This window comes from Culex quinquefasciatus, chromosome 3, assembly GCF_015732765.1.
Source record: "Culex quinquefasciatus strain JHB chromosome 3, VPISU_Cqui_1.0_pri_paternal, whole genome shotgun sequence".
NCBI classification, from domain to species: domain Eukaryota; kingdom Metazoa; phylum Arthropoda; class Insecta; order Diptera; family Culicidae; genus Culex; species Culex quinquefasciatus.
Window position 1 is genome coordinate 190,590,453 of NC_051863.1, and position 25,646 is coordinate 190,616,098.

At 35.9% G+C, this 25,646-nt stretch overlaps 1 protein-coding gene across 2 annotated transcripts in view; it reads right to left on the bottom strand.

Moving 5' to 3' along the window:
- LOC6040951 (RNA-binding protein Musashi homolog Rbp6) overlaps window positions 1-25,646 on the bottom strand; it is a 1,069,503-nt gene that overhangs the window by 134,174 nt on the left and 909,683 nt on the right. For both annotated transcript variants that reach the window (XM_038262029.1, XM_038262028.1), the window contains exon 8: window positions 15,586-15,634. In XM_038262029.1, the coding sequence (XP_038117957.1) occupies window positions 15,586-15,634 (49 nt within the window). The remainder of the gene's footprint in view (window positions 1-15,585; window positions 15,635-25,646) is intronic.

Sequence of the window (25,646 nt, forward strand, 5' to 3'; positions counted from 1 at the left end):
AGAAGCAGTTGCAGCTGCCGAAGAGCAGTCCCGTAAATGAGGTACAAATTGATTGATAGACGGATTGATGGATCGGATGGATTGGAAGGAGGACTTTGCGAAAAAAGTATCTTAGTTAAGTTCAACATTTTTGAAAAAAGATTAAGAAAACCTAAAATTAAAATGATTCAAAACTGATCACACCTACCTCAATAAAAAAAAACTAAGTTAGATTACAACATATCTAACCTCTATAGAAAATTTATTTAACTTCAAATGTGATCACATCATCACAAACTTCTACGGAAAATATATTAAGTTTAAATATCTTCAAAAAAATTTAAAAATTTGAGTAAAAATTTAAGGAAACGACAAATTTCAACAGAATAAAAAAAAAACAAAAATTTTGACCTTCTAAGTCAACCCAACTCCCACTTTTCCCCACGATGGTCATCGCAGTCGCTCGCCCGTAACTAATGCAAACTAGTTGGTTTTGGAGGACTAAAAACACCTCACCCACATTCCGAAACCCAAAATGAAATTGAAACTCCCTCCGGCGAGTTTTGCACCTTCGCTCCCCTCTCCCGAAATTTTCAGCTGGAAAAGTTTCGTTGAAAAGCGTAAATAACCTCCCCTGCTCGACCGCTTTGGGGGGAGTCGCACGACTCGGAGTTGTCGGTCGAAAAGTAAACTTTTGGGGTGCCAACTTTTCCCGAGTGGGGACACTGCCCACACCGCAATAGGAATAATATATTAATTCCTAAATTAGAGATTTTATTTAGATTACACTATCATTATTACATTAAACGATGACCGGGCAAAGTGGTCTGCAATGTTCTGTGTGTGTGTGGGGATTGCTGTGAAGTAGAGTTTCGAAATTACTTCATTTTGCTGAGAGGGAAAGGGTGGTGTAGGGTGGCTAATGGGTTTCGTTTTGAGGGTGCAAACTACCCCTTTTCGACAGGGTAGTTACGGTTCGTTGCAAGATTTGACCGCAGAGATTGCCAGGTATTTTGGCCGGAATCGAACTTTGCTGAACGTAAATCGTTTAGCTCGATAGCATCGATGCGACTGCAAATGAGGTAATCAGCATTGCTCAAATATTCTTTTGAACTAGTTTAGTACAACAAACGAGCTTTTAGAACTCACTGAAAGGACAAGACAACCTTCCGGTCAACGATAAAGTACTTTGGAGACAATCAACCGAGCCAAAATTCGCTCTGTCAACTCAGTCAATCCTGCTCTGTCAACCTTTTCGAAAGAGCTTCACCAGTTTACCGAAAACCTGTCAACAAGACTCAACCTCCTCAGGACTGCTAACCACTTTTCAATCAACCAAAGTCCGGGCCGGCCAAAGCCCATCAAATGCCACCTCGCACACACCCACACCGATCTTAATCAAATTCTGTCCGCAAACGATTTTTGAGTCTGCACCGTTGACCTGCAGCGAGACCGGAATGTAAATTGATGCTGTTTTATGCCGGTGCACGACGAAAGTGTCCTTATCGCCCGGGCAAGAAGCGCTCTCGGTCTACGCACAAGGCTCGTCTCAGACTGGTTTGGCACGGAAGAAGAAGCAGTTGCAGCTGCCGAAGAGCAGTCCCGTAAATGAGGTACAAATTGATTGATAGACGGATTGATGGATCGGATGGATTGGAAGGATAGATGAATTCCTGCGAAGCTTTGAGACAGGACGGATGGGTTCTCTCTTTCTGATTGCGAGACCTGGGAGCATCTGGGACGGGGGGGTGTCCCACAGGACTCCCCAGAAACAGCACACAAAAGTGGTTTTGGGAGGCCATCTAGTGAGCGGTAGCGCAAGCTCGCAAAAGCGCCCGAAGGTATGCACACCGTTTGGAGTGTCTTCGCAGCAGGGTTGCCAGAACTACTTTTTTAAGGCAGATTTGTGATAACGTTCTTAAAAGATTCTTAAAATCTTCAAAATGTTCTCGAATAAATAAAAGAAAATTCAAATTTCTTGAATATTATTTGGTAACCCCAAACGGAACACCGTAGCGAAAGGCCTCAAGGAGTGCTCTAACTTGCTCGTTTACTGACCCTGGGGAATTCCTCCCCTCCATGATTAAGTTTGAACGATTGCGATTGTCTCCACACTGCTAGCTGAGGGAAAGCCAAAGCTAACGGATGCGGTGAGCAAAACATAATTTAACAATACCGACACATCGATTTCCAGGAATCTACCTGGCCGGGCTGCCAGCCGAACTCACACGGAGCACCAGATCCCAGAGAGATATATGGGATTTTCACAAATGTACGGATCACTGTCACACACTGACTAACCCCCGCCTCTCCCCAACCCTTCTACCTCTTCCCGGGAAAGTGTGCAGAAATTCAAATAAACAATCTACAACTCCTAGCTGGAAAAGGTAGCCGAAGAAGCAATAGAGCGCTCAAACCCCGGGAATGGGTAGTATATTGAAAGGAAAATCTTCTGGGATTTTCATCTTCATTAGAGGCACCTTTCATTGTGCCATTGTGACAAATGCACCCCCACCCCGATACCGTGTTCCATTTTAGATTGAGTGGCAAATCGAGAAAAGGAGCCCCCTCGTCTCTTTGTGTGTGGGTCGTGCCCAAAGATGCATCGAGGAAGCTTCCGGACAGACAGGTGGCGCAGACTTTTCCCCGGGTGGAATAATTTTCTTTTTGTGGATTAGGATTAGACGTGAAGGAGGAGGGGGAGGAAGGCTTCTGATTTGAAATTCTTGGATGGGTCGTGTCGACTCAACGATGTCGTTGGTTTGTGGTTTTAGCTGCTGTGGGCTCGTTTATTGGCATCTCGATGGCTGATCTCGGGCGGGGAATTTGGGCACGTGTGGATATTGTTTTGATGTTTTAAATACTAGTTTTAGACTAATCCTTGGTAAGACGTTTTCGGTTCTGTTTTTGGTTATTTGAGTCACAACGATATAACATGTTTTTTTTTTATTAGACTGCAATTGAACCATTCCGATCGGTGAGTTTTGGGGAAAATTTATGTAAGCCTCGTGATATAATAAAATTTGTTTTTGTTTTAGCACACGAAGTTAGATTAAAACGAAATAAATCTATCTTCATGTGGGTTCAGGAAAAACAGCCAGCAAGTCTTGTGTCTGAAACATATTTTTTAACCTGCTCATGCTGTAAAACTAACACAATATCTAAAAGCTGCACAAGCACAATCAAATTTGTTACTTTCCTTTTGAGAACAATATATGAAAAACCAAAAAATATTAACATGAATCTTTTTGATTTATGCTGATTAATTACTAAAACGTTGCTTAATCCACCTTTAGGTGGGTGGTGCCTTCCTTACATTCATAAAGTTAATACACTACAGAGCCTCAAAAAAGAGTATGAACAAGACTTATTTTTATCAAAATATCTGAGATCCGGTCTAAAAAAGTGTAGGAATAACAATTAAGTGGTTATAACTTTTGATAGGGTTGTCAAATCTTCAACGTTTTAGGCTCATTGGAAAGGTTTTTTTATTACCTTTACAAAAACAGGTCACATGGTGGATCCGGACTACGTTTTCATCAAAATATTTTAGATCCGGCCTCCAAAAAGTGCATAAATAACACTTAAGTTCTTATAACTTTTGATAGGATTGTCAGATCTTCAACGTTTCTCGTTGGAAAAGTCTTTTACATACCTTTTTAAACATGTATAGCATGATGGGTTTACTTACAAAACCACCCTTTTTACAAACTTCTTTTTTAGCATAACTTTTGAAGTACTTTTCTAAACTTGGGACCCCAAGACGGATCGAATGAGACCAAAACGGTCGAAATCGGTTCAGCCAATCCGGAGATAATCGTGTGCATATTTTTCGGTGCACGGACTCACATCCAGACACATGCACAGACATTTGCTCAGAATTTGATTCTGAGTCGATAAATATACGTGAAGGTGGGTCTACGAGGTCTAATAAAGAAGTTCATTTTTCGAGTGATTTTATAGCCTTTCTTCATTGAGGTGAGGAAGGCTAAAACACCATTATGAGGTGACTGTAAATTACAATAAAAGTTTAAATGATCATTGTTTGTTTCAACTCGGCTATTCATAATATTTTTTTTGTTTTGTCCCGTGGCTTAGGGCTCGATTTTTTTATATTGAAACAATAACAATCTCAAAATGCTTGAAGCAAAAAAATGGCGTTTGCGATACTATTATTTTTTTTTTTTAAATATTTATTGGTTTCAAAATGAGTATGAGTATCATAAATACATAAAAATGAAACAAAAAACTTAAAAACGAGAAATAAATTTTTTCGTAGAAAAAAAAGTTCAAGATGGTATGTCAGAGACATAACCGAAAGACATAGGACCAAACAATTTGAATGTGTTTTTGGATTGCTAGTGAAATCTGAAATAAGATTATTTTATTTTGTTTCATAGATTTGTCGGCAAAATTGTCATAAATGTTCTCCCAAGGTGAACCTTCTATGAGGGCACCGGCAACTCCAGGTTGTGGCCACTACGGTCGAAATGTCAATTTTCATGTTCAGTATCAAAAACCATGAATTTTGATATCCATATCGCACAACTCGTATGGTTGTGTTAAAGACCCTCCGGGCCCCGGGGAAACCTGCTTTGAGATCACCGGTCACTCAAGGTTGTGGCCACTACTGTCGGAATGTCAATTTTCATGTACAGTATCAAAAACCATGAATTTTGATACCAATATGCCTCAACTCGTATGGTTCTGTAAAAAGTCCTCCGGGCCCCGGGGGAACCAGCTTTAAGGGCACCGGCCACTACTGTCGAAATGGCCATTATGTTCAGTATCAAAAACCATGAATTTTGATACCCATATTGCCACAACTCGTATGTTTCTGTAAATGTCCCCCCAGGCCCCGGAGGAACCTTCTTTGAGGGCACCGGCCACTCCAGGTTGTGGCCACTACTGTCGAAATGGCCATTATTATGTTCAGTATAAAAAACCATGAATTTTGATACCCATATTGCCACAACTCGTATGTTTCTGTAAATGTCCCCCCAGGCCCCGGGGGAACCTTCTTTGAGGGCACCGGCCACTCCAGGTTGTGGCCACTACTGTCGAAATGGCCATTATTATGTTCAGTATAAAAAACCATGAATTTTGATACCCATATTGCCACAACTCGTATGTTTCTGTAAATATCCCCCCAGGCCCCGGGAAAACCTTCTTTGAGGGCACCGGCCACTCCAGGTTGTGGCCACTACTGTCAAAATGGCCATTATTATGTTCAGTATCAAAACCATGAATTTTGATACCCATATTGCCACAACTCGTATGTTTCTGTAAATGTCCCCCCAGGCCCCGGAGGAACCTTCTTTGAGGGCACCGGCCACTCCAGGTTGTGGCCACTACTGTCGAAATGGCCATTATTATGTTCAGTATCAAAAACCATGAATTTTGATACCCATATTGCCACAACTCGTATGTTTCTGTAAATGTCCCCCCAGGCCCCGGAGGAACCTTCTTTGAGGGCACCGGCCACTCCAGGTTGTGGCCACTACTGTCGAAATGGCCATTATTATGTTCAGTATAAAAAACCATGAATTTTGATACCCATATTGCCACAACTCGTATGTTTCTGTAAATGTCCCCCCAGGCCCCGGGGAACCTTCTTTGAGGGCACCGGCCACTCCAGGTTGTGGCCACTACTGTCGAAATGGCCATTATTATGTTCAGTATAAAAAACCATGAATTTTGATACCCATATTGCCACAACTCGTATGTTTCTGTAAATGTCCCCCCAGGCCCCGGGGGAACCTTCTTTGAGGCCACCGGCCACTCCTGGTTTTGGCCACCACTGTCGAATTGGCCATTTTTCATGAGAACCGCCGCATCATAGCGACTTTCACGCCGTCCGCTTCGCTCGAATTTCCTCCTTCTGCTGCCGGTGGTTCTTCCTTCTGGTTGCTGGTCCTCTTCTTCTATTGGCCGCTGCTGCTGCTGCTCCGCGCGGGCCCGACGTGCACAGTTCGAGTGCTCGTTCCAAAGTGACTTGCTTTTGCGAAATTTTCTGCTTAAATAGCGGCACAGCCGGAGAACGGCACAAAGGGGCGCGGTCTCGAATGCATACGCTCGCTCTGATTGGTCATCTGTCCGATTTGTACTGAAAAATTACTCATTTTGATTGCATGTTTTAAGTGCTTTAACTATGTTTAGTCAGACTATCTATGTAGTTAAATAATAGCTGAAGTCTTCCTCTTTCGATTGGTGGTCCAACCATCTGGATTGATTCACAGGGAAAAAAGATATAAGCGTTCAAAATGTCCCCTTTTTTAACGCTTGAAAGTGACGCTTTGGATCGAATTTCTGAACTGGCCCCCCAATATAGTAAGTAAAGACATAGTCCTATGTCAAAAAATTGGGCAGTGTTGAATGTTAAAAAAACTAAACTTTGGTGAAATTTTCTGCTCTTATTAATTAAAATAACTACATAATTTAAAAATCTTGCCAAACGTTTTACAAAGCTTATCTTTCCAACTTTGAAAATCAAACTAATAGTTTTCAATATATCGATTTTATTGAGGATTAATGAGGGCTAATTTAATCATTTTCCACAAAATCAAAAATGAAAATCGTAGAAACTTTTTGGAGCTATTCATACTTTTTGCATGGGAACCACCGCTCTAAATACAAGCGTAAGAGATGTATTTTTTTCATACAAAAAAAATATGAATTTTAAAAAAATTCAGCGTTTACTGATAGAAAGGCAAGTTAAAAAATCGGGGAAATTTATGTTTTTTTAAGTCTGCGAAAAATGAAAAATTCTAGAGAATTACTCAAATGTTTTGCCATGTTTTCTTAATAATTGATAAACGATAGAACAATGTTTTTCTTCTGTTTTTCATCGAAAATATAAATGCTTGGAAAAAAAATATTTGGCATGCATTTTTGTACCAAATCCCAATCAAAGGTTAAGCCTTATTGAATTGAGACACCAATTCTCAAACTAAACTTATTTTTTCGAAACAGTCCAGTTCAAAATCTGTTGCAAAATCCGTTTAAGCTTACCGAATCATATAGAAAAAAATGATTTTAAGTTATATTGCCATCTTTTTTTTCGTTTGTTGGTTCTAATCATGTTCTGAGCCTTTTTTGTCTCAAAACCACGATTCAATGTTAGTATCACACGAATAAACTACTTTAATCTGAATTTCAATTCTCAAAACTCATCACTAACCATCAGGATATATTATTGTGAACTTTACTGGACAATCTAATCCAGTTGGTGATTAGTTTTAACAAACGGAAATGAACTCGATGTTAAGTAATAACTCAATATATTTTTAATCACAAGTTTTTGAAATTGATATTTGAAAAATATTTTCGAAGAGTAAAATATTTGGTAGATCTGGCAACCAGGGCTGTGGAGTCGGAGTCGGAGTCGGAGCCGGAGTTGGTGGAGTCGGGTCTTTTTGGGGACCTGGAGTCGGAGTCGGAGTCGGAGTCGGCTAAATTGTAAGAGCTGGAGTCGGAGCCGGAGTCGTAAATTTCTGATAGACCCGGAGTCGAAGCTGGAAATTGCGTGCACTGCGCTGACATTTTTTAACTTAATTTATTTTTTGGTTCAAGATATTTATTAGATACTATGATGTTTTCGAAGCATTTTTATTATGATTGGACAGCTCACTATCAGTATTAAACAAAAATTATGTTTATTAAACAAAAATTATGTTTTTAAAACATTATCAACTATTATATCAATCTTGGATACTTGGAACGCAACATGCTCATTTTGTATGTAAATAAAAACAATTCAAAGTGTCGTGCTGAAAAAAAAACATTTCAAGCTGACAAAAAATATCGAAAATAAGTTGCAACTAAAATTGAAATACAGTTAAACCGGCGCTCATATGCCTCGCATATGCAACTTTGCATATAAGAATCATTGAATTTATTAGATATATCGATTACCGCAATGTTTACATTTTCTCGACAAAACTCTTTAAGTGTTGATCCCTAAATAATATCGTTGAACAAGTCTAATTTGTTTTAAATGCCTTTAAATGGGGTGATAAAATTGATATAATTTAATTTATTTTTAAAATATTAGAATTTTCCCATGATTTGTTTGTTTAAAGTGTGTACTGGGCTGGATCACACAATGTCCATGTACGTCTTCTCAAATAAATTCAAAAAGCTTTTAAAAATAGTTACTATGAAAATTGTTTATTTCAAAACCAGAGAATCTTTTATAGTTACTGCACACCAATTTCTCATTACTGAATTCAGTTAAATTTACTGAAATCTGCACTACTGAAATTTTCAGTAAATGAAAACTTGCTGAAAAAAAAAATACAATTGAAAATTAGTGTAGCAAGCTTATTAACTTAAAAAAATGAATGTAAATTTAAAGCAGTTTAATAAAATGTTCCAATTTTTCAAACAGCAAAATTCAAATTTACTCAGAAAATTGTTGTGCTGAAAATGCGTTTTTTAAATATATAAAATACAGATTAGGTGTCGGAGTCGCAGTCGGAGCCGGAGTCAACACATTTTGGAAAGCTGGAGTCGGAGTCGGCTAGAGTTGGTAGACCGGAGTCGGAGTCAACAATTTGTGGAAAGCCGGAGTCGGAGTCGGCATAACTCAGAAAGCCAGAGTCGGAGTCGGAGTCAGAGTCGCTTGAAATATGACCTGACTCCGCAGCCCTACTGGCAACTCTGTTGTGAATTTTCATCAGACACATGTCGCCACCTATGAACTAGTAGCGTAAACCTATGATTTTTTGAAAAAATATGTTTCTCCTTCAAAATCAACAAACTTCTGCCGGATTCAGATAAGAAAAAATATTTCCAACATTTTGGTGTAGAAAAACTATTTGGCAAGAAAGTTTGTCCAAAGTTAGCAAAAATTGTTGAATTTACGTAAAACTATCTGTTTTCATCTATATAACAGTTTATTTCATTGATATACACGGGAAACTAATGTTTTCGTGTTCCAAAACATGTTTTTTCAAAAAAAAAAAAGTTCGCAAATTTTAGCGCGCCCAAAATGTGACGTTCATTATCTTGAAGTTTAAAAAAATCTCGTCTTTTAGACCAGTTTCATTACGATTAATTCAGGGAATTATGAGAAATAGTCCATTTTTTTTCAACCCAACAAAAAGGCATGCGAATTTTAGCAAGTAACCTCAAAACCTCAATAATAAATAAAAATTTACAGAAGATCTGGAAATCTGGGTACACTGTTTGGTAATTTGAGAAGGGCATCATGATCTTTCAAATTTGAAATCGGATTTGAATCCGTTGTTGAAATGTTTTACCATTACAATATGATTTTTAACACTATTTGGAAGCTAGATGAGTTAATCAAACATTCGCTACACCTATTCAAACTTCAGCCCAAATCACGAACAAAAAAAAAAAGCCCGACCAAAATCTGAAAGCATAACAAAGTATCGGCAGTGTGTGTGTGAGTGTGGTTCGCTTCTGGGAGGCATGTGCAACGATTTGCAAAGCAAAAAACCGTGATAAAAAACCTCGTGAAAACCCGTGAAATGATTGAAGTAAAATAAATAAATAAAAATGAATTTATTGAAAAGCTCTGCCAGCAGCACCACCGCCCTCCTCCCCCCACCACATTCCAACGAACTCAAATCGTCACTCGTTTTCGCGTCCCGAGCCAAAAGTATGCTGTACCATATGTAGGTAGAGGTTTGTGCACGACTTTGTGCTCGCAAGTGTGTGTAACGGTATTTGTGTGCATATCCCTCAAAAATGCATGATTCATCGACCAAACAAAATGCCAGCTTTTCGCGAGGCTAGGTTGGCTTTGAGTGGAGGCGGCTGGTGGCTTTTCCCCTCCTCCTTCAGGTGGGTACACGAAATTTTAAATGCATTTTCAATCGATATCCTTATCCAAGCAAAACTGGGCTGGGCCGCTGCATATGGTTTTGGCGCTGCACGAAGGTGCTTCAAAGTTGTGCAAATTGGGGTGGCGTTGCACAATGGCGTTGAGGTGGAACAGTTTTTGGCGCGTGAATTTTCTGCAACTTTTTTTTTGTTTGTTATTTAAGGCATGTGATTTGAAAGCTTCGAGCTGAAGTGGGTTGTTCGCTACAAAGCTTGGTTAATTGGTTTCGTTTGGCTTGAATCGGTCCAAATTAGTTTTTGTTTAAAATAGTTAACCGCAAACATATTAGTTTAGCGCGCGGTCATAAATTAATTTTCCACCTCAACAGCTTCGACGTCGCAGGTCAACAGTTCGCGGAGCGAGTTTTAGCTACTAACTAAACTGTGATGAAGTGACAAATGGGATTATAATCACCGTCGGGTTGACCGGGGCTGACCACGAGGGGGTTTCAACACGAACTTGTTTGCATCAATTCGATCAAATTAAAAATTTGTCATTAATTAATAAAGCCATATTTATTGGTTTGGCCTGGCGTCACAGAGTGACACTTTTCAGAACACCTGGCTGTGTTCGGCAGCGTTATGAATACATTTGATAATTATCATTTTATTGAATTGCGAACCTGTGAAATCAAATGTGGTTGTTGATGATGATCTTCGTAGAGTCCATTTTAAAATTGTTCCAGAAATTCAGTGAAATCTCACAGAACTCAACTCGAAATAAGTTCAGAAAACTTTATCTCTCAACCCCAAAAGCGCTTGAAATTGTCCAGCGAAAAAAGTTATAATTGAAAAACTGCCACAAAGTGGAATCCCCCAGGACAAAAAAAAGCTACAATGCAACTTTGTCCAGCCCTCGAAAAAGTCGATCAAACATCCTCGGGAGAAATAAAAAGCGAACTGGTGGCAAAAATTAATCGCACAACGGACCGGTGTGTCCTTCCAATCAATAAAGTGCAGCTCTCGAAAATAATACGTTATTGTGGTGGCGGGTGGTGGCGGCCACTCCACGTCACACACCCTTGAACCATTAATCTCCAGGACAAAAGTCACAAATCCTTCGGCAAAAACGGACAATCGCGACTAAAGTTACTTCCTCGAGAAGAGCTGAGCGAGTTCCTGCAATCTATCAAGAAAATTGTTTTTCATTTCAGCTTTTTCCCTTCGTGGTACACACAGTAAAAAAATGTTTAAATATTGAAGGAGTAAATTGGAAGTGGAATTAACACTTTTATGATGTAATATTACCTAAATTCAGACTGAAAAAGTGAAGTTACACGAAAAAGATGTATATTTACAAATTTTTAGACGTAAAATTGCACATTTTCTCACATCGATTCTTTGAATTAACAACATAGTAAATATGTCATCCATAAAGACTTTTTTCTAATGAATATTATTAGTTTTCAATTGAAAATCGTTAAATAAACCATTTGAAGAATTGCTAGCAAGACATACATTAACATTAAATTGTTACAATATTTTCTGTGGAATGAGTGCAGCGAATACTTAAATGATGTAAACAAAAATAAGTTAAAGTCATCGAAATCATCAAGATATCACAAGGATGATATCATCAATCATTTGGTTGCAGTTTTTCTCAAGCCAAAATGTTTAAATTCTACCAAATTTTTAATTTTTCATCCATATATTGTTATAATTGGGTCCTAAAATGAAGCTTAGATTGCTGATATTATTGTTTACAGCGATAAAGCTTATTTTTCTGAGTACAATGACCCTTTGTACGACCACAAAAAGTTTAAAATGGATTTTCAAATCAATTTTGAAAAATTTACCTCGCGGTCCTTCTTGACAGAAAAGCTCCTACTTGACAGCTCGTTCCAAGGGGACCATAGTTGATCCATCGAAAAAATGTTGTCTTGTCAAAAAAAATGGCATTAAAATGAAAAAAAAAGTGATCAGAAATGTTTTTTAAGCGTGTTTTTTACCGTTGTACATAAAAATTTACACAGGGCTTTAGTACCCAATTTATTGATCAAATTTTTGTAATAAGTTTTTGAATGATTGCACAGGACATTCATCTCAAAGCAAACTATCATGTGAAAGTATCATTCAGTTACAGAATGAAAAATTGAATCCCATTACAGTAGAGTAAAATATTAAGAAAATTGATTGCTATTTGACTACTATTTTGTTTGAAAAGAAATTTATTTATTCTAGCTTGATTTACTCAAGATTTTATAAGAAGTTTTTTACCTTTAAAGTCACATTTTAAGCACATTTCTGATTTTTTCTGAGTCCTTTTCAATTTTTACAATATTTGATTGTATGGGTTGATGATTCCCGTTTGTTTTCTGTTCTGATTTTTAAGAATATTTTTAAGATTTCGATTCGGATTAAATAGTTTTTGCAAAGTCATATGAAAACCAAATAAATAAATAAATACTACTACTTAGGGTCGCACAAAATTCAAGTCATTTGAATCATTTTTTGAAGATTATAAAATCATTGTCTATTTTTTAGCAGTATTAGTCGAACATTTTCAGAAAGCAAAAATAACAAAACGCATGCCCTACATTTCTTTTCAAAATATATGTAGATGTGCGACAAAAGGTCGAATTGACAAAAGGTCTAAAGACATAAAGTCGAATGGAAAAAGGTCGAATTGGGCAAAGGTCAAATGGACAAAACGTTGAAAGGACGAAAGATGGAATGTGAAAAAATGAAACAAATAATTATAATTATAAACTTCTAAAAAATTATTAAAAAAAAAAATTCTTACAAACAAATTTTATTTTTTCCGTATTTTCTGTTTTTCCCAAAATATGGTTTTCGAAACCATTTTTTGAATATTTCCTTGTTTTTAAACAAGAGTAATTCTTCATAAAAAAAGTTTTTACAAGCCTTAATTTTATTTAAAAAACAAAACCTTTTTCTTGTTTGTCGTAATATTTTTATGGGTTTTTCCATTCTTTTAAACATGAGCAAATAAATGAGCGGTTCTTTAAACAATGTTTGACTTCAAACATCTTTAGGAAGTTAACTTTCAACCTATTCTTGATATAAATTTTATTTTAAAATTAAATATTTTTGTTTGACTTCTATTATATTTCTTAAGTTTTTTTAAACAACCTTTTCTTGACTGTCGTAATGTTTTTGTGAGTTTTTCCATTTTTTTTTTTCAAATAAGAGCAGTTCTCCAAAAAAAAGTTTGACATCTAAAATATTTTGTAAGTTTTCATTTTATTTATAAAAATATTGGAAGATTTTAAAAACTTTTGCATTCTTTCAAATTTAAATCGCTCATCCTTGGATGTGCGACAAAAGGTCGAAAGACATAAGGTCGTATGGACAAAAGGTCGAATGCCGAAAGGTGAAAAGACATAAGGTCGAATGGAAAAAGGTCGAAAGTGGCCAAAGGTCAAATGGACAAAACGTCGAAAGGACAAACGGTCGAATGTGAAAAAATGAAACAAATAATTATAATTATAAACTTTTAAAAAAAATCTTAAAAACAATATTTCCTTACAAACAAATCTGTTTTTTCGATTTTTTTCTGTTTTTTTCCCCAAAAAATGGTTTTCGAACACATTTTTTTCAGAAGATTTCTATTCTTTCAAACATGAGCAATTATTTAAAAAAAAAAGTTCGACTTCTAAAATTATTTATAAGCCTTAATTTTATTTTTAAAACAACCTTTTCTTATTTGTCGTAATATTTTTATGAGTTTTTCCAATCTTTTCACATGAGAAAATAAATAAGCGGTTCTTTAAAAAAAAGTTTGACTTCAAACATCTTACGGAAAATAATTTTCAATTTATAAAACAACCTTTTCTGGAATTTAATTTTATTTAAAAATTAAATATTTTTGTTCGACTTCTATTATATTTTTAATTTTTTTTTAACAACGCATTCTTGACTGTCGTAATGTTTATGTGAGTTTTTCATTTTTTTTTTTCAAAAATGAGCAGAGTGCTTTCAAAAAAAGTTCGACTTCTAAAATATTATGTAAATTTTCATTTTATTTATAAAAATATTCGAAAATTTTCAAGACTTTTACAATCATTCAAATTTAAATTGTTTCGAAAAATGAAAAAAAATTGCTTCAATTATTGTTGCAAGTTTTTTATCTTTTTAAAATCTATCACACTTGTTTGTAAAACAGTTTGTGTATGTCTGTACATTTGTCTAAAATTCACATTTATCAGTTTACAGCCATTGAAACCCATAAGAAATTACGTTTTAAGCCTTTCCTTAGTCTTCAATAAGGAAATAAGTTCCGACAAAAAAAATACAAAATATTAATTCGATTTTTTTTAAAGTCTGTGCACCTCAAAAAATGTCTGGCTCAAAAGTCTGTGAAACACCGACAAATTTGTGCATCTGGCATGCTTGATCTGACTTTGATATTCACAATTGATCCTAAGTAAAATCTGACTCACTTATTTATATTTTTCAAGACAACCCCCCTCTAACCCCCCTTCCAACCCAAATTTTTATGAATATAGAAGTGAAGTTTAAGAAAATACGTTAAAATCACCTTTCCATAGCTGCTTTTCAATATTTGTGTATTTAGGCTCACATCAAAAAAATTGACCTTATGTCTTTCGACCTTTTGTCATACATCCGATTTTTTAAGTTTATTGACAAACAATTGATGATGAAGCATAAAAAATAGTTTTTGTAATTTCAACTTATGATTTTCAGAGTTATTTTTCCAGTTTTCGCGTTCCGCAAATTTTCCGTGAAATTCGGAGTTTTGAAACTAAGGTCCCCGTGAATTTTGCAATTTTCTAGAAAAATCACTAATCCTAAATATTAAAATAATTTTTTCTACTGTGCAGAGATTCTGCCATGGACAAGATCAATTTCAGCGCGTCGAGCTTCACAAATTAAAGTTTGCCATCGGGAAACTAAATTGAAACTGAATTAAATAAAGTGGTCGGAAAGATAAAAGTTATTGGATCAAGCAAGCCAAACCGGTGTGGACCAAACCATGAAGCTGGGCTGAGAGCCGGGGACAGCAGTGGATTGTGTGGTTTTGGTCGAACCGGCCAAAAGGGAACGAAAGGAATTAAATAAATCCCCCCCTCGTTTCGAAAGTCGTTCTTGGACGAAACTGGGTACAAATGGCTTTGTGAATTTTCTCTTGGACATTCAGAGCAAAGCTGGTGACGGTGGTGGAAAAGGTCGGAAAATCAGTCCGGACAATTGCGGAGAGATTGCCGTTTGGTCCGGCGAACCGGGACAGGTGGACTGGACAAAGCTGTCGAGTTGGAGTTGTGGGAGGTGCAGATCACACTAATTAGTAGCTTTTCAGCTGTCTCGGGTTTTGTAGCCGTTGCTCACACGGGTGAGCTGTTTTTGAGAAAGGACACAATGTGGCAGGGAGTTGATTGGATAATAGTGGTGAAATTTATCGTGCCATTGTATTGTTTGAATTGACGAGATTAAACCTTTCCGGATCTATGGAATTTCTCAGCTAGATTTGTGGCAGTAAACTTCACAAATCTGGTCAAATTGTATCATTTCTTACACTAAGATAAATTGAAAAGTATTGAATAACATACAATTTTCCAATGCAATACATGCTGGCAAAGTCTCAAACTGACTTCAAAAACAGAGCACAGAAATAAATCTGTTGCAAATTGCACCTCTTCAAAGTCAACCCAAATTGGCTGCCCTCTCAACAACTGTAAACCGTGCATTCCCTCAGTCATTCCCACAAAGATCAATCTGGCTGCCCCTGCCGGGAAAGGAAACTCAAACTAACAAGGCATCAGCTGGACTTACCTCTGTGTCGGTTGGTTTGTTTGTCGAACATCAGCATGGCATCCTCAATCTGTAACAAGAAAAAAAGAACAAAGTTAAACAAACAGTTCAAACTTGGTTGCTGGCTTGAGTTAGGGGGAGTCGGGGTCAACGGTCCCGGGACAAGTTTACCGCCTTGTTACCTTTCGTGTCCAACACGATAGGGAACACGGGACTTAAGGGGGAGGTTGGGCTGCAGCGTTCCCCGTCTCGAGCAGGTAAGAATTCCATAAATTTTCCAGATCTTCAACTTTTTCTGCTCCAAGATACAGGCAGGCGGCTGCCATCGCCGCCACACTTATGAAAATAAAACAAGAAGCTGAGATTTCCCATCTTGAAGCTTTCTTCGACCGCCCACCCCCCTCAGTTGACCGTAACGCAAAGTTGACGGAACGCGCCAGAGGAGAAGCCAAGCCATTGAGAGAAACTTTCCACATTTTACACCCACCAGCAGAAGTGCGGACCCGACCGAGCAGCCAGCAATAGTTCTGACATATTCTCGGCTTCTTTATGGCCAAGTTTTGGGATTATGAACTTTAAGATCCCAGCGCGGACCACCGTCACAAATGCCCTGGGTGGCCAAGCTACCAACGGCAGCAGAATCCTTGAGGACGTCAAGTGAAACCAGCGCAGCGGCAGCACAATTCACTCGAGTTGGGGGCCTGAGGTGGTGGAAGTGTCAAATTTTGTTTTCAAGAAATGTTTCATTTAATGAAATTAAAAAATTAAATATGAATTACCGTACATTTATCAGTTCAAATTTTCGTTAATTGTTGAGACATTGGTACAGAATATGAACAAAAATGCAAAAACATTACGAAACCCGACATTTGTTAAATTGATGCCAATAAATGCTTTTAATTCGTCAAGGTATGATAGATTTGACTCCCTGACCATGCATCAATCGATAGAATTAAATTATAGTAAATTACCTGACGATACATAAAAGTGTTAATTTCGGGTATAAATTCGAAGGAGTTTTCTAAAGCAAGTTGCATAACATTATTCTTTAAAATGTTTGTCCAGAATTTATAATTTCATTTGTTGGCAGGAAATTCAATAAATTTCAATTCAGTCGTTCAGTTTGTTGACCTTTAATAAAAATTTCTCAACAAGTAGTTTTGATCAGAACAATGTACTCTAATTTTGAAGGGGGGGAATCGTTTTTGAACTATTGGATATTTTATCTAGCTTATTTTTTCTATTTTCATTCAAAAAGAACACTTTCAAATTCTTATAAATTCAAGATTAGAGATACTGATATTTGAAATTTTATAAGGGCCTAGACAAAATCTCGTAACAAAGTTATTAAATTTTAATAGCCTTAAAATAATAAATGAGATTTAATGTTCAGTTCAATAAATAAACCGTTCTTTTTTGAAATTTATCCAGAAAGTGTGTGCTTGGAAATTATTTTGATCAAAGTTATTGCAGAAGGGGTAGGATTTCAAGTGTGCAAATATTTGGTGTGCAGTTATGATTTGCACAGGGGGAGAATTTGGTGCAAAGTGAGCAATAATATTTGAAACTGAAATTCAAAAATTAGTAAATTCAATCAAGAAAAGGTCGCAACAAATATTTTTTTGATATTCATGTTTCATGTCTCTCTATTCTGAGCAATAGTAAAACATGTAAACAAATTGTCTCAAGCCATCAAGTCATGTTATTCATGATTTGTATAATCACAATTCTATAAACTTTATTTTTGATTTTGGCAAAACAATGCTTTAAAGTAGGGAGATAAATTTCAATGAATTGCACTATTTTCAATTAAATTATTTTTTTTTTATTTTTTATTCATTGATTTTTCTGGCATGTTTTGAATGAGGTGTGACTGAAACTTTGAACAATATTCTCAACGGCCTTATTGAATACCTGAATCTACCACAGTGATTTTGTAAGTATAAAGCATTCAAGGATTGAAATTTAAAATTTAAGCAAAAAAAGCTATAGCTATAGTTGATTATATGATTAATCAATTTCCATAAAATTATCCAAATGAAATTTGTTAAATTTCAAACAAATATTATTTTTTCCAAGAAAATCTTAAAAATTAAAATAAAACATTTTCAGGATTATAAATTATTGGTATTGATGCTCTTAGTAAAATATATTTTTGCAATTCCATCGTGAAACTACTTACTTTTCCTGTCATTCTTGAACGACGAAATAGCCTACTTTTCTGTACCAAAAATAACAGAATCGAATAGCAACACTTTTCAAAATAAATGCTGAAAAGTTCTACTTTTCAACACTCAAATGGGTGCTGAAAAGTTGAACTTTTCAGCACTTGATTTGAAAAGTAACACTTTTCAACATTTTTTTGATTTAATCGATTTATTGACAAAAAAAATGAAAATTTGACATAAAATTTCACTCAGTGTGTGTTTTTTGGAATTGCAAAAAATGTTGTATGGAACTCGTTGCAAAACTTGATTTTTTCAGCACTCTTCGTATTTATCCAACTCGGTGAACCTCGTTGGATAAATGTACGACTCGTGCTGAAAAAATCCTCTTTTTGTAACTTGTTGCATAAACTACTATTAGAAGGCCGTAACAAATATACGAATCCACTGAAACAATCTAAAATGCATTTTTCTGCATTAATAGCAAGATTTGGGCTCGTTTAAAAAGCAGCACTGGTTTCGAAAAGTAACATTTTTCAATATTGTTTTGCTTTGAACGGCGAATTTGCTTAACACATGGACGTGTGACAAAAAATTCAATTCAAAAAAGCGTTTTTTTTTAATTTCAAAAAAAGTTGTAAGAACTCGTTGCAAACTTGATTTTTCTGCACTTGTGGTATGAATCCATCTTCTTTTTGCACCTTGTTACACAAAACTACTATTTTAAACTTTTTTTTTGCCCTCCCCCCTCGATTTCGGTCAGAGTCGAGGGACATAAACTTCAAAAAATATTTGTAACGGCCTATTTTGTGCTGAAAAACCTTGCTAAAAAACATTAAATAGAAAAAGTTCTTAAAAAACTTGCAGAAAACCTGGATCTCTAAACGTGTTTTTCAATAGCAAACTGGTTATGGATTCAAATTTAATCAATTTTGCGTAGAAATTTTCAACCAGGAGGAAGGGTTTAAATGAAGTAAAACCTATTCCTTTAAAATGTTATTAAATGAAGTGCATTAAATGCCAGAATGAGCATTGTTTACATCAAATGAAGCCAAAATAATCAGAAAAATGTTGGTTTTTCTGCTACTGCTCAAATATCTTTTTCGAAAATTTTTATTTTTCCTGGGTCATTTTTACCAACATTTGTTTTACGAATACCTTTACTTCTTTTGTTTTTTTTCTTGTTTTTTTTTTGTATTTCAATTTGAATTATTTTAATTTAGTTTATGTTTCTTTTTGGTAGTTTTTGGCCTTTTCTACCTCCTAATATTTCATTATGCCATTCTTATGTATTCATGTTTTTACAGTCACATTTTAATTTTTTGATTGTTATCCATATTTTCTGCTTTAGAATGGCACAAATAGGATTAAATTGTAAAAAATGCGTAGAGGCATAGTCTGAGATACTACAAAAAATACTTCTTTTTCTTAAATATTGGAAAAGTTAGTAATAAAAACATAGCCAACGAAGACCCCTAAAAATGTTACTTTTTTGAAACATTGGCAAAGTAACATAAAATCAGTCTCCCACATCCAATTCTAAAATTTGCTTTGGAAATATCAAAAATTGGTTAAAAAATTGTTTTTTGCCGCCTTTTAGATCGAAGCCCGTCTAGAGGCGGGGTTCGATTGTAGAGGTTTATTTTTAATATATGATTATTAATTTATATTAATTTTATTTGTTAAATCATTTCCAGTTCATTCAAAGTATTTCTTATGTGTAAAAAATAGTTTTTTGATGTGTAAAAGTATGTTTAAATTTAATTTTAGAAACGAAAAATAAATAAATGTTGAGCAAGTTTTTTTTTTTAATTATTTATGGTTAAGAGATCGATCAAATTAATCAAGTTAATCAAGTAATATCTAAGAATGATAGTTAGTCATGGTCGATATGTTTTCTATTGAATTTCAGGTAGATATTTCATGATACCTAAATTTGAGTTTTGCTTTGTAAATAAGACTTTAATCTAGAATTGAGTGAAAGTATTGTTTAAAATTTCAGATTTTCTTCTGCTTTTATAAATGTCAGATATAGAAAACATATAGACTTTTTATTTTCAACTGAACAAAACACAATGTTTTAAATGATTAAATGTTTAATTCATTTTCTTATTTATCACATAAAATTTGATTCCTTTTCGCTCGGGTCATGGACCGTCCAACTTGTGAAGGCAATGTAGTTCACTGGAAGTAGAACAGTTAAAAATATTAATCTGGCAACGATTAATCAGAAAGTTCAAGTTTGCTTGTTTTTAAAAGAAAATTAATTTCTATTTGATCAAAAAAATGAGGTTGTACAGACTAAAACAGGTTATATTCTATTGGAATAAGTATCAAAATGACGCCTGAAATGTGATTATTTTGAGCTACGCTTTTAAATGTTTCAAGATCTTAGTTGGGTTTCAGAAGAGTTTAATTTTTTTTCTTACTGTGAACTTTTTGCCAGAACGTTCCTCGTTGCACTTGAGTTTTATTACGAGTTTGCTGATCTCAACCATATTTTCGCGAGCCTTCCTCCCTGCTACTGCTGGCCTTTCTGGAATGTTAAAAAACTGGAGTCTTTCTAGCCGAGTGGTGCCCACGTGGAGGGGGGGTGTTGAAATGTGACGACGACGAGGAGTCTGTCTGATGCTTGTTATATTCTGCTCCGCTTGCTTAATGCACCGCGATAGATGAGTGTTATTTCATTCGTTTTTCGTTCTGTCAGACGACTTTCAGGGTGGGAAGAGGGTGGGGTGTTGGAAAAAGTTTCACCCAGTTGTGGTGTGCAGGGGAGAGCTTTCTGGTGTAAAGTTTTACGACGGTTAAATCTTTGGCCGCGCACACCACTGGGAGAGCAACAATCCTGAACGAGTCTGTGCGGATATGACGTGTGTCAAAACATGAAAGCTTTCACACTCTGTTAAGTGAAAATGTTGGGGGTGCCTTCTAGGTGGATCGATGAAGAGTGTTGCGAAATAACGTTTCATTTTGGGGTTCTTGTCTGCACAATTGTGACCAATTCAGACGATTGAATCAGATATGGCTTTTGTCTCTGCTGAATGACATTCAAATTTTGAAGGAGTCTTACTAAGACGTTTGAAAATGTCGTCTTAATCAGACGTTTCGTCGACAAGAAAGCGTTTAGTGGGACAAACCAAAACAGTTAAGACTTTATTCTCGAATTCTGACACGTGCCTTACAGTCAATCTTCAAACTATTGTTTCAGTCACTGGCAGCTCGTAAAGCATTTCCCCAAAGTGATTTCATAAATAATAAAAGTTTTCTAATTATGCGAAAAAGACGATCATCAAAAAACATCTTTAAAACACATTCGGGGCTCCTTTTCCCCATTTCGCTCCTCCTATGAGACGGAAACAGAACGGTTTCTTCGCCCCTGTCGAACTTTTCCGGTTACTCGAGGGGAAAAACTGGGTTGAGTGGCGTGGGCAAACTTTTCCGCACCCAGCACCGACGACGACGACGGCAGTGAACCAGAAAAACCTCCGTCGAAAAACACAACAGTGTGCACAACTCCTTCACATACATTCAGGCGCACGGCACGGCAAACGAGCTTTTCTGCAGAGGAGCAACTTTTCTTTGAAGTGGTGGGCGCTTTTTTTTCGGGAGGTCGGAACTCGTTTTGAACTCCCCCCCCCCCCCTCAACCCCTTAAAGGGGGGGGGGGGGAGGGGCAAGTGTTTGAGAAACACACAATAATTACACAAGCCGCCAGATCGGGGCCCCGGAAGTGCACGGACGACCTCGGAAGCCACGAGATAATCTTTAAATTAAAATACTTTTCTTCGTCGACAAAGTCAAAGGAAAAGGTGTCTGAGCTTCTTTTTTCGTTCATTCCTTTCGCCGCAAGTTGGAAGCAACAGACTAGAAGCGCAAGTGTATCGTAATAATTACCGGCTGCTCGCCGTGAGGCGGTCTGAAGCAGATAACCCCAGGGAAAACCTCAACATTGGAAAACCGATTCAATCGGAAAAGTTGCCTCATCTCCGGTGGAAGCAGTTTTATTCTTGTGGCAACCTTAACCAACCAACTTGGGGTTTTGAAGAAGATCTTTTATTTTTGTTTGTGATCTCCGACTCCAAGCATTTCCAAGTAAAATTAAACTCTTCAAACGATTTGCATCAATTGAAGCTTGTGTGCAACATCTTTCTCAACGCTCCTTTCAGCTCGTTATTGCTGCACCCTCACTCTAATACTCAATTACTGACTCAAGGGACTCGGGGTTCTTCTGCGAACGACACAGCTCCAGGAAGATTTTTCCCTTCGATGAAGCAGTAGTAGACGTCGAGCAGAAAGAATCAACATTCCATTAGGGAGGAGTGTTTGGAGGAGATTTTCCCTCACTTTATCATGCAAGAAAAGCTTCTCGGAAAATCGAAACAGCAGCAGCAGCAAAAAGACGCTCCCCTGACACTATAAGTGCAGTTTTTTTTCTGGAAGAGAACCACACGCAAATCGGTGCGCACCCTCTTAGGAGAAGTAGAGGGGGGGGGGGGGGTGTTCTGGAAGAAAATGCATGCTTTTTACTTGATTTTCATTGCTCGGTTAGGTCTAGTGGGAAGGGAAGAGGAATTCTTGTTAGTTAATAATAATGTCGTTAAGACACTTTTGGAAGTGGAGGTCAATTTAAAGGAGAGGATATGCTGCCCTCTGAACGAGTTAGGAGGAAAATTCAACGATATTTTTTAAGTTTTGTGTCATTAAAGTGTTCCAACTTCCAAAGCAAAAAATCAAGATTAAATTTCAAAATTAAATTTTCATGATCCTTGCCAAAAGAAAAAAATATAATTCCTTTCTGAAACTACACAATTGATCCTCAAATGACGAAATGGCCTACTTTCCATCGCCCAAAATAACAGTACTGAAAAGTACTTTCTAACATTCACTGGAAAAGTATAATTTTTCGTTTCTTTTTTGGATTTTAAGAATTATTATGAAGAGTGTGTTTCAGAATTGCAAAAATAATGTGTTTCACTCTTGGCAAAACTTGCTTTTTTCAGTACTTTTCGTAATAATCCAACTCAGTAAACGTCGTTGGAAAAATGTATGACCAAATTATTTCTTTTCCCGGCATTCTTTATTGACGAAAAGGCCTACTTATTGTCACCAAAAAACAGTGCTAAAAAGTTCAGTTTTTTCTTATCTTTTTTTTATCTAATTGTTTTGCTTTTTTGTTAAGAAATTTTATTTTTAAAAAACAGCTTCTCAAAAGTCAGCTGGGTTTTGATTTTTTTTAACATTTAGAATCCTTCCAATAGTTGCTGGATGATAAAACGATTTTTTTTAATTAACAGGTTAGGCCGCTGCAAATCTGTTACAAAGTTGAAGTCGCCCTTCCTCATCTTTTTTCAAATTTTCCCAAATTGGCTTTATTTCCTGTTATTAATTTTTTTTATGTACCAAGATTGAACCAGTTTGAAATTATTTTAAATTTTTGTTCAATTTATTTTTTTTTCATATTTTTTAACGAATGAGACTGTTGCAAATATTTTCCAAAGATTATGTCACCCCCCCTCCTCCCCCCCCCCCCTTAAGGGGTTACCTACATGTATATCGTCAAAAAAGTCAGAGGTTAGCGTGAGCGTACACTTCAACTTTTTTTAATTCTTTTTTCAGGGCATTAAATTATACATTTTCACCTACTAACAAAATAAATTTGGAGACATTTGGTTGCACCATTGCCGAGATATAGCAATTTCAAGTTAGCAATTTCAAAAAACGGGTGCCACGATATCTCAACACTGTCTTGACCAAAATGGCTAAAAATTTTGGTGAAGACTCGTTAAACCGATTCCGTGTGCATGACGAAGCCCGATTTTCAAAAAGTTTATTTTAGAAAAAGATAAAAATATTTTTGTGTTTTTCATGAAAAAAAAACCAAAAGTTTTTGATTTTTGAATTTTTTTAAAAAGCAAATTTTAAAAATTGGGCTTCGTCATGCACACGGGATACATCTTGAGAGTCTTCACCTCAAATTTCAGCCAATTTGGTCCTTCCCATCTCGAGATATCGTGGCACCCGTAAATCAACTCGAGGTTTAGAGAAAAACGCCAACAAAGTTTGACAGCCCGCTTTGCGCATGGCAAAATTTTGAGCTTAAATCGTCTCTTACTCAGTTTAATCATGAAATATCTTCATGAAACTTTCAGGATTGGTTAATAATCATCCTTTGAGTGGATTTAACAAATATTCTGTAATTTAAAATTTTGTGATTTTCTACATGTATGTAACCCCTTAATAATCGGTCTGAAAAATCAGGGGGCGAAAAAAAACATGTTTGCAAAAAACTTCAAAATTTCCTTGAAAATAGAAGTCTAATTAATTGAAAACAATCTAAAATACATTTTTCGGCATTAATATTCATATTTAGCATGTTTGTTTTAAAAATGTTTTGAATTTTGAAAAAAAAATCCAATAATTTTCCAACAAAAATTAAATTTTCGTCAATACATAGATATTTTGAAAACTAATGATGGTAATAGTCGACATAAACTTCAAAAAATGTTTTCAACGGCCTTATTACAAAACATCTGTATCCCACCCTAGTAACGTTTCTAAACAAACAGGTTTTATCATGGTTCTGAAAACCTTCATACGACCTAAATGGGCTTTTTATGGCCTACTTAAAACCTAAAATGTTACTAGGGCAAGTAACATTTTTAAACCAACCACCACCACCGAGTTTAATTCAAGTTTTATGGTAGCATCTTGATTGCTTAATAGTTTTAATTCGGCATTTACCGCAACCATTAAGCAAGAGCTGATTGTTAAAAGATTTTATGCCTCGAACAGAAAACCATGTGACAATAAAAAAGCTAAAAAGCTTTTAAAGAGGTTTTATGAAAGTTTTAAAAGAGTCTTGAAAAAACCCGATAGCAATGCCATGCCAAACAGTTTTATCGCAAGCTTCTTTTAAACCAAGGGTGTTTTAGCTGCCAAGTGCCATTAGGCATGCAAAATGTTTACCGAAAACCATAATCTCCTAAAAAGCTTTTATCGCGGCCAAATTTCAGTTCGTAAATATGGCGCTAAATGCGTGGTTTGATTGAATGTGATTGACCGCCATCTGGGCAGAAAAATAGAAAAAGCTATAAATTTGAATTTTGATGAAAACACACATTAATGCTAAATTTTAGAACATAATTTTTATAGCCATAGAAGTTCATCAATAATTTGATAATTTTTTCAATGAATTGCAATAAAATATTTATTTCATGAAAAAATTTATGTTAAAAAAATAATTTTTCATGAAGCAAGTACATTTTTTAGCTCTACTCTCACACATTTATCGATACAAATTTCAACCGCTGAAAGCTGAAATTGAGCAACCTTATGCGATAAATATGCTCTCACGTCAATTTAATAACCTTCAATATAATTTATTCCATAATCGCCAGTTTAGCAAACCATCTCCATTTTATCGTTGGGCAAGATTAAGACTTATTTATGGCCAGAATTGAACCTGTTTGGCATAAGACGGTTGAAGTCGTATGAAATGTTATTCTTCCACAACTCCTGACTAGGTTTTAACAAAGGTTTTATTAAGGCTTTGAGGAGTTCGTTAAGAATCAGTTGTAAAGCCTTGTACTCCTATAAAGGTTTTATAAATATGGTTTTAAGAGTGGTTTATCAAGTGGTTTCAATGTTGGTTTCGGCTGATAGGTTTTATAGCGGTTGTGACGGCTACGATAAGGTCTAGCATGTAACTTGAGAAGTGCTTGTGTATAGTGAATTTTACAACTTTTTTTTGATTAGAATGTTGAAAACCATAGCTTGAATATTCATTTTTTGCTCCCCCTCGATCTTGGTAAGAGTTAATGGACCGAAAGTTAGAAAAAATATTTGCATCAACCTTATTTAATTTATTTTTTCAATTCGGTATAATTCTTTTAAGATCAAATTTCATTGATTTTTTTAA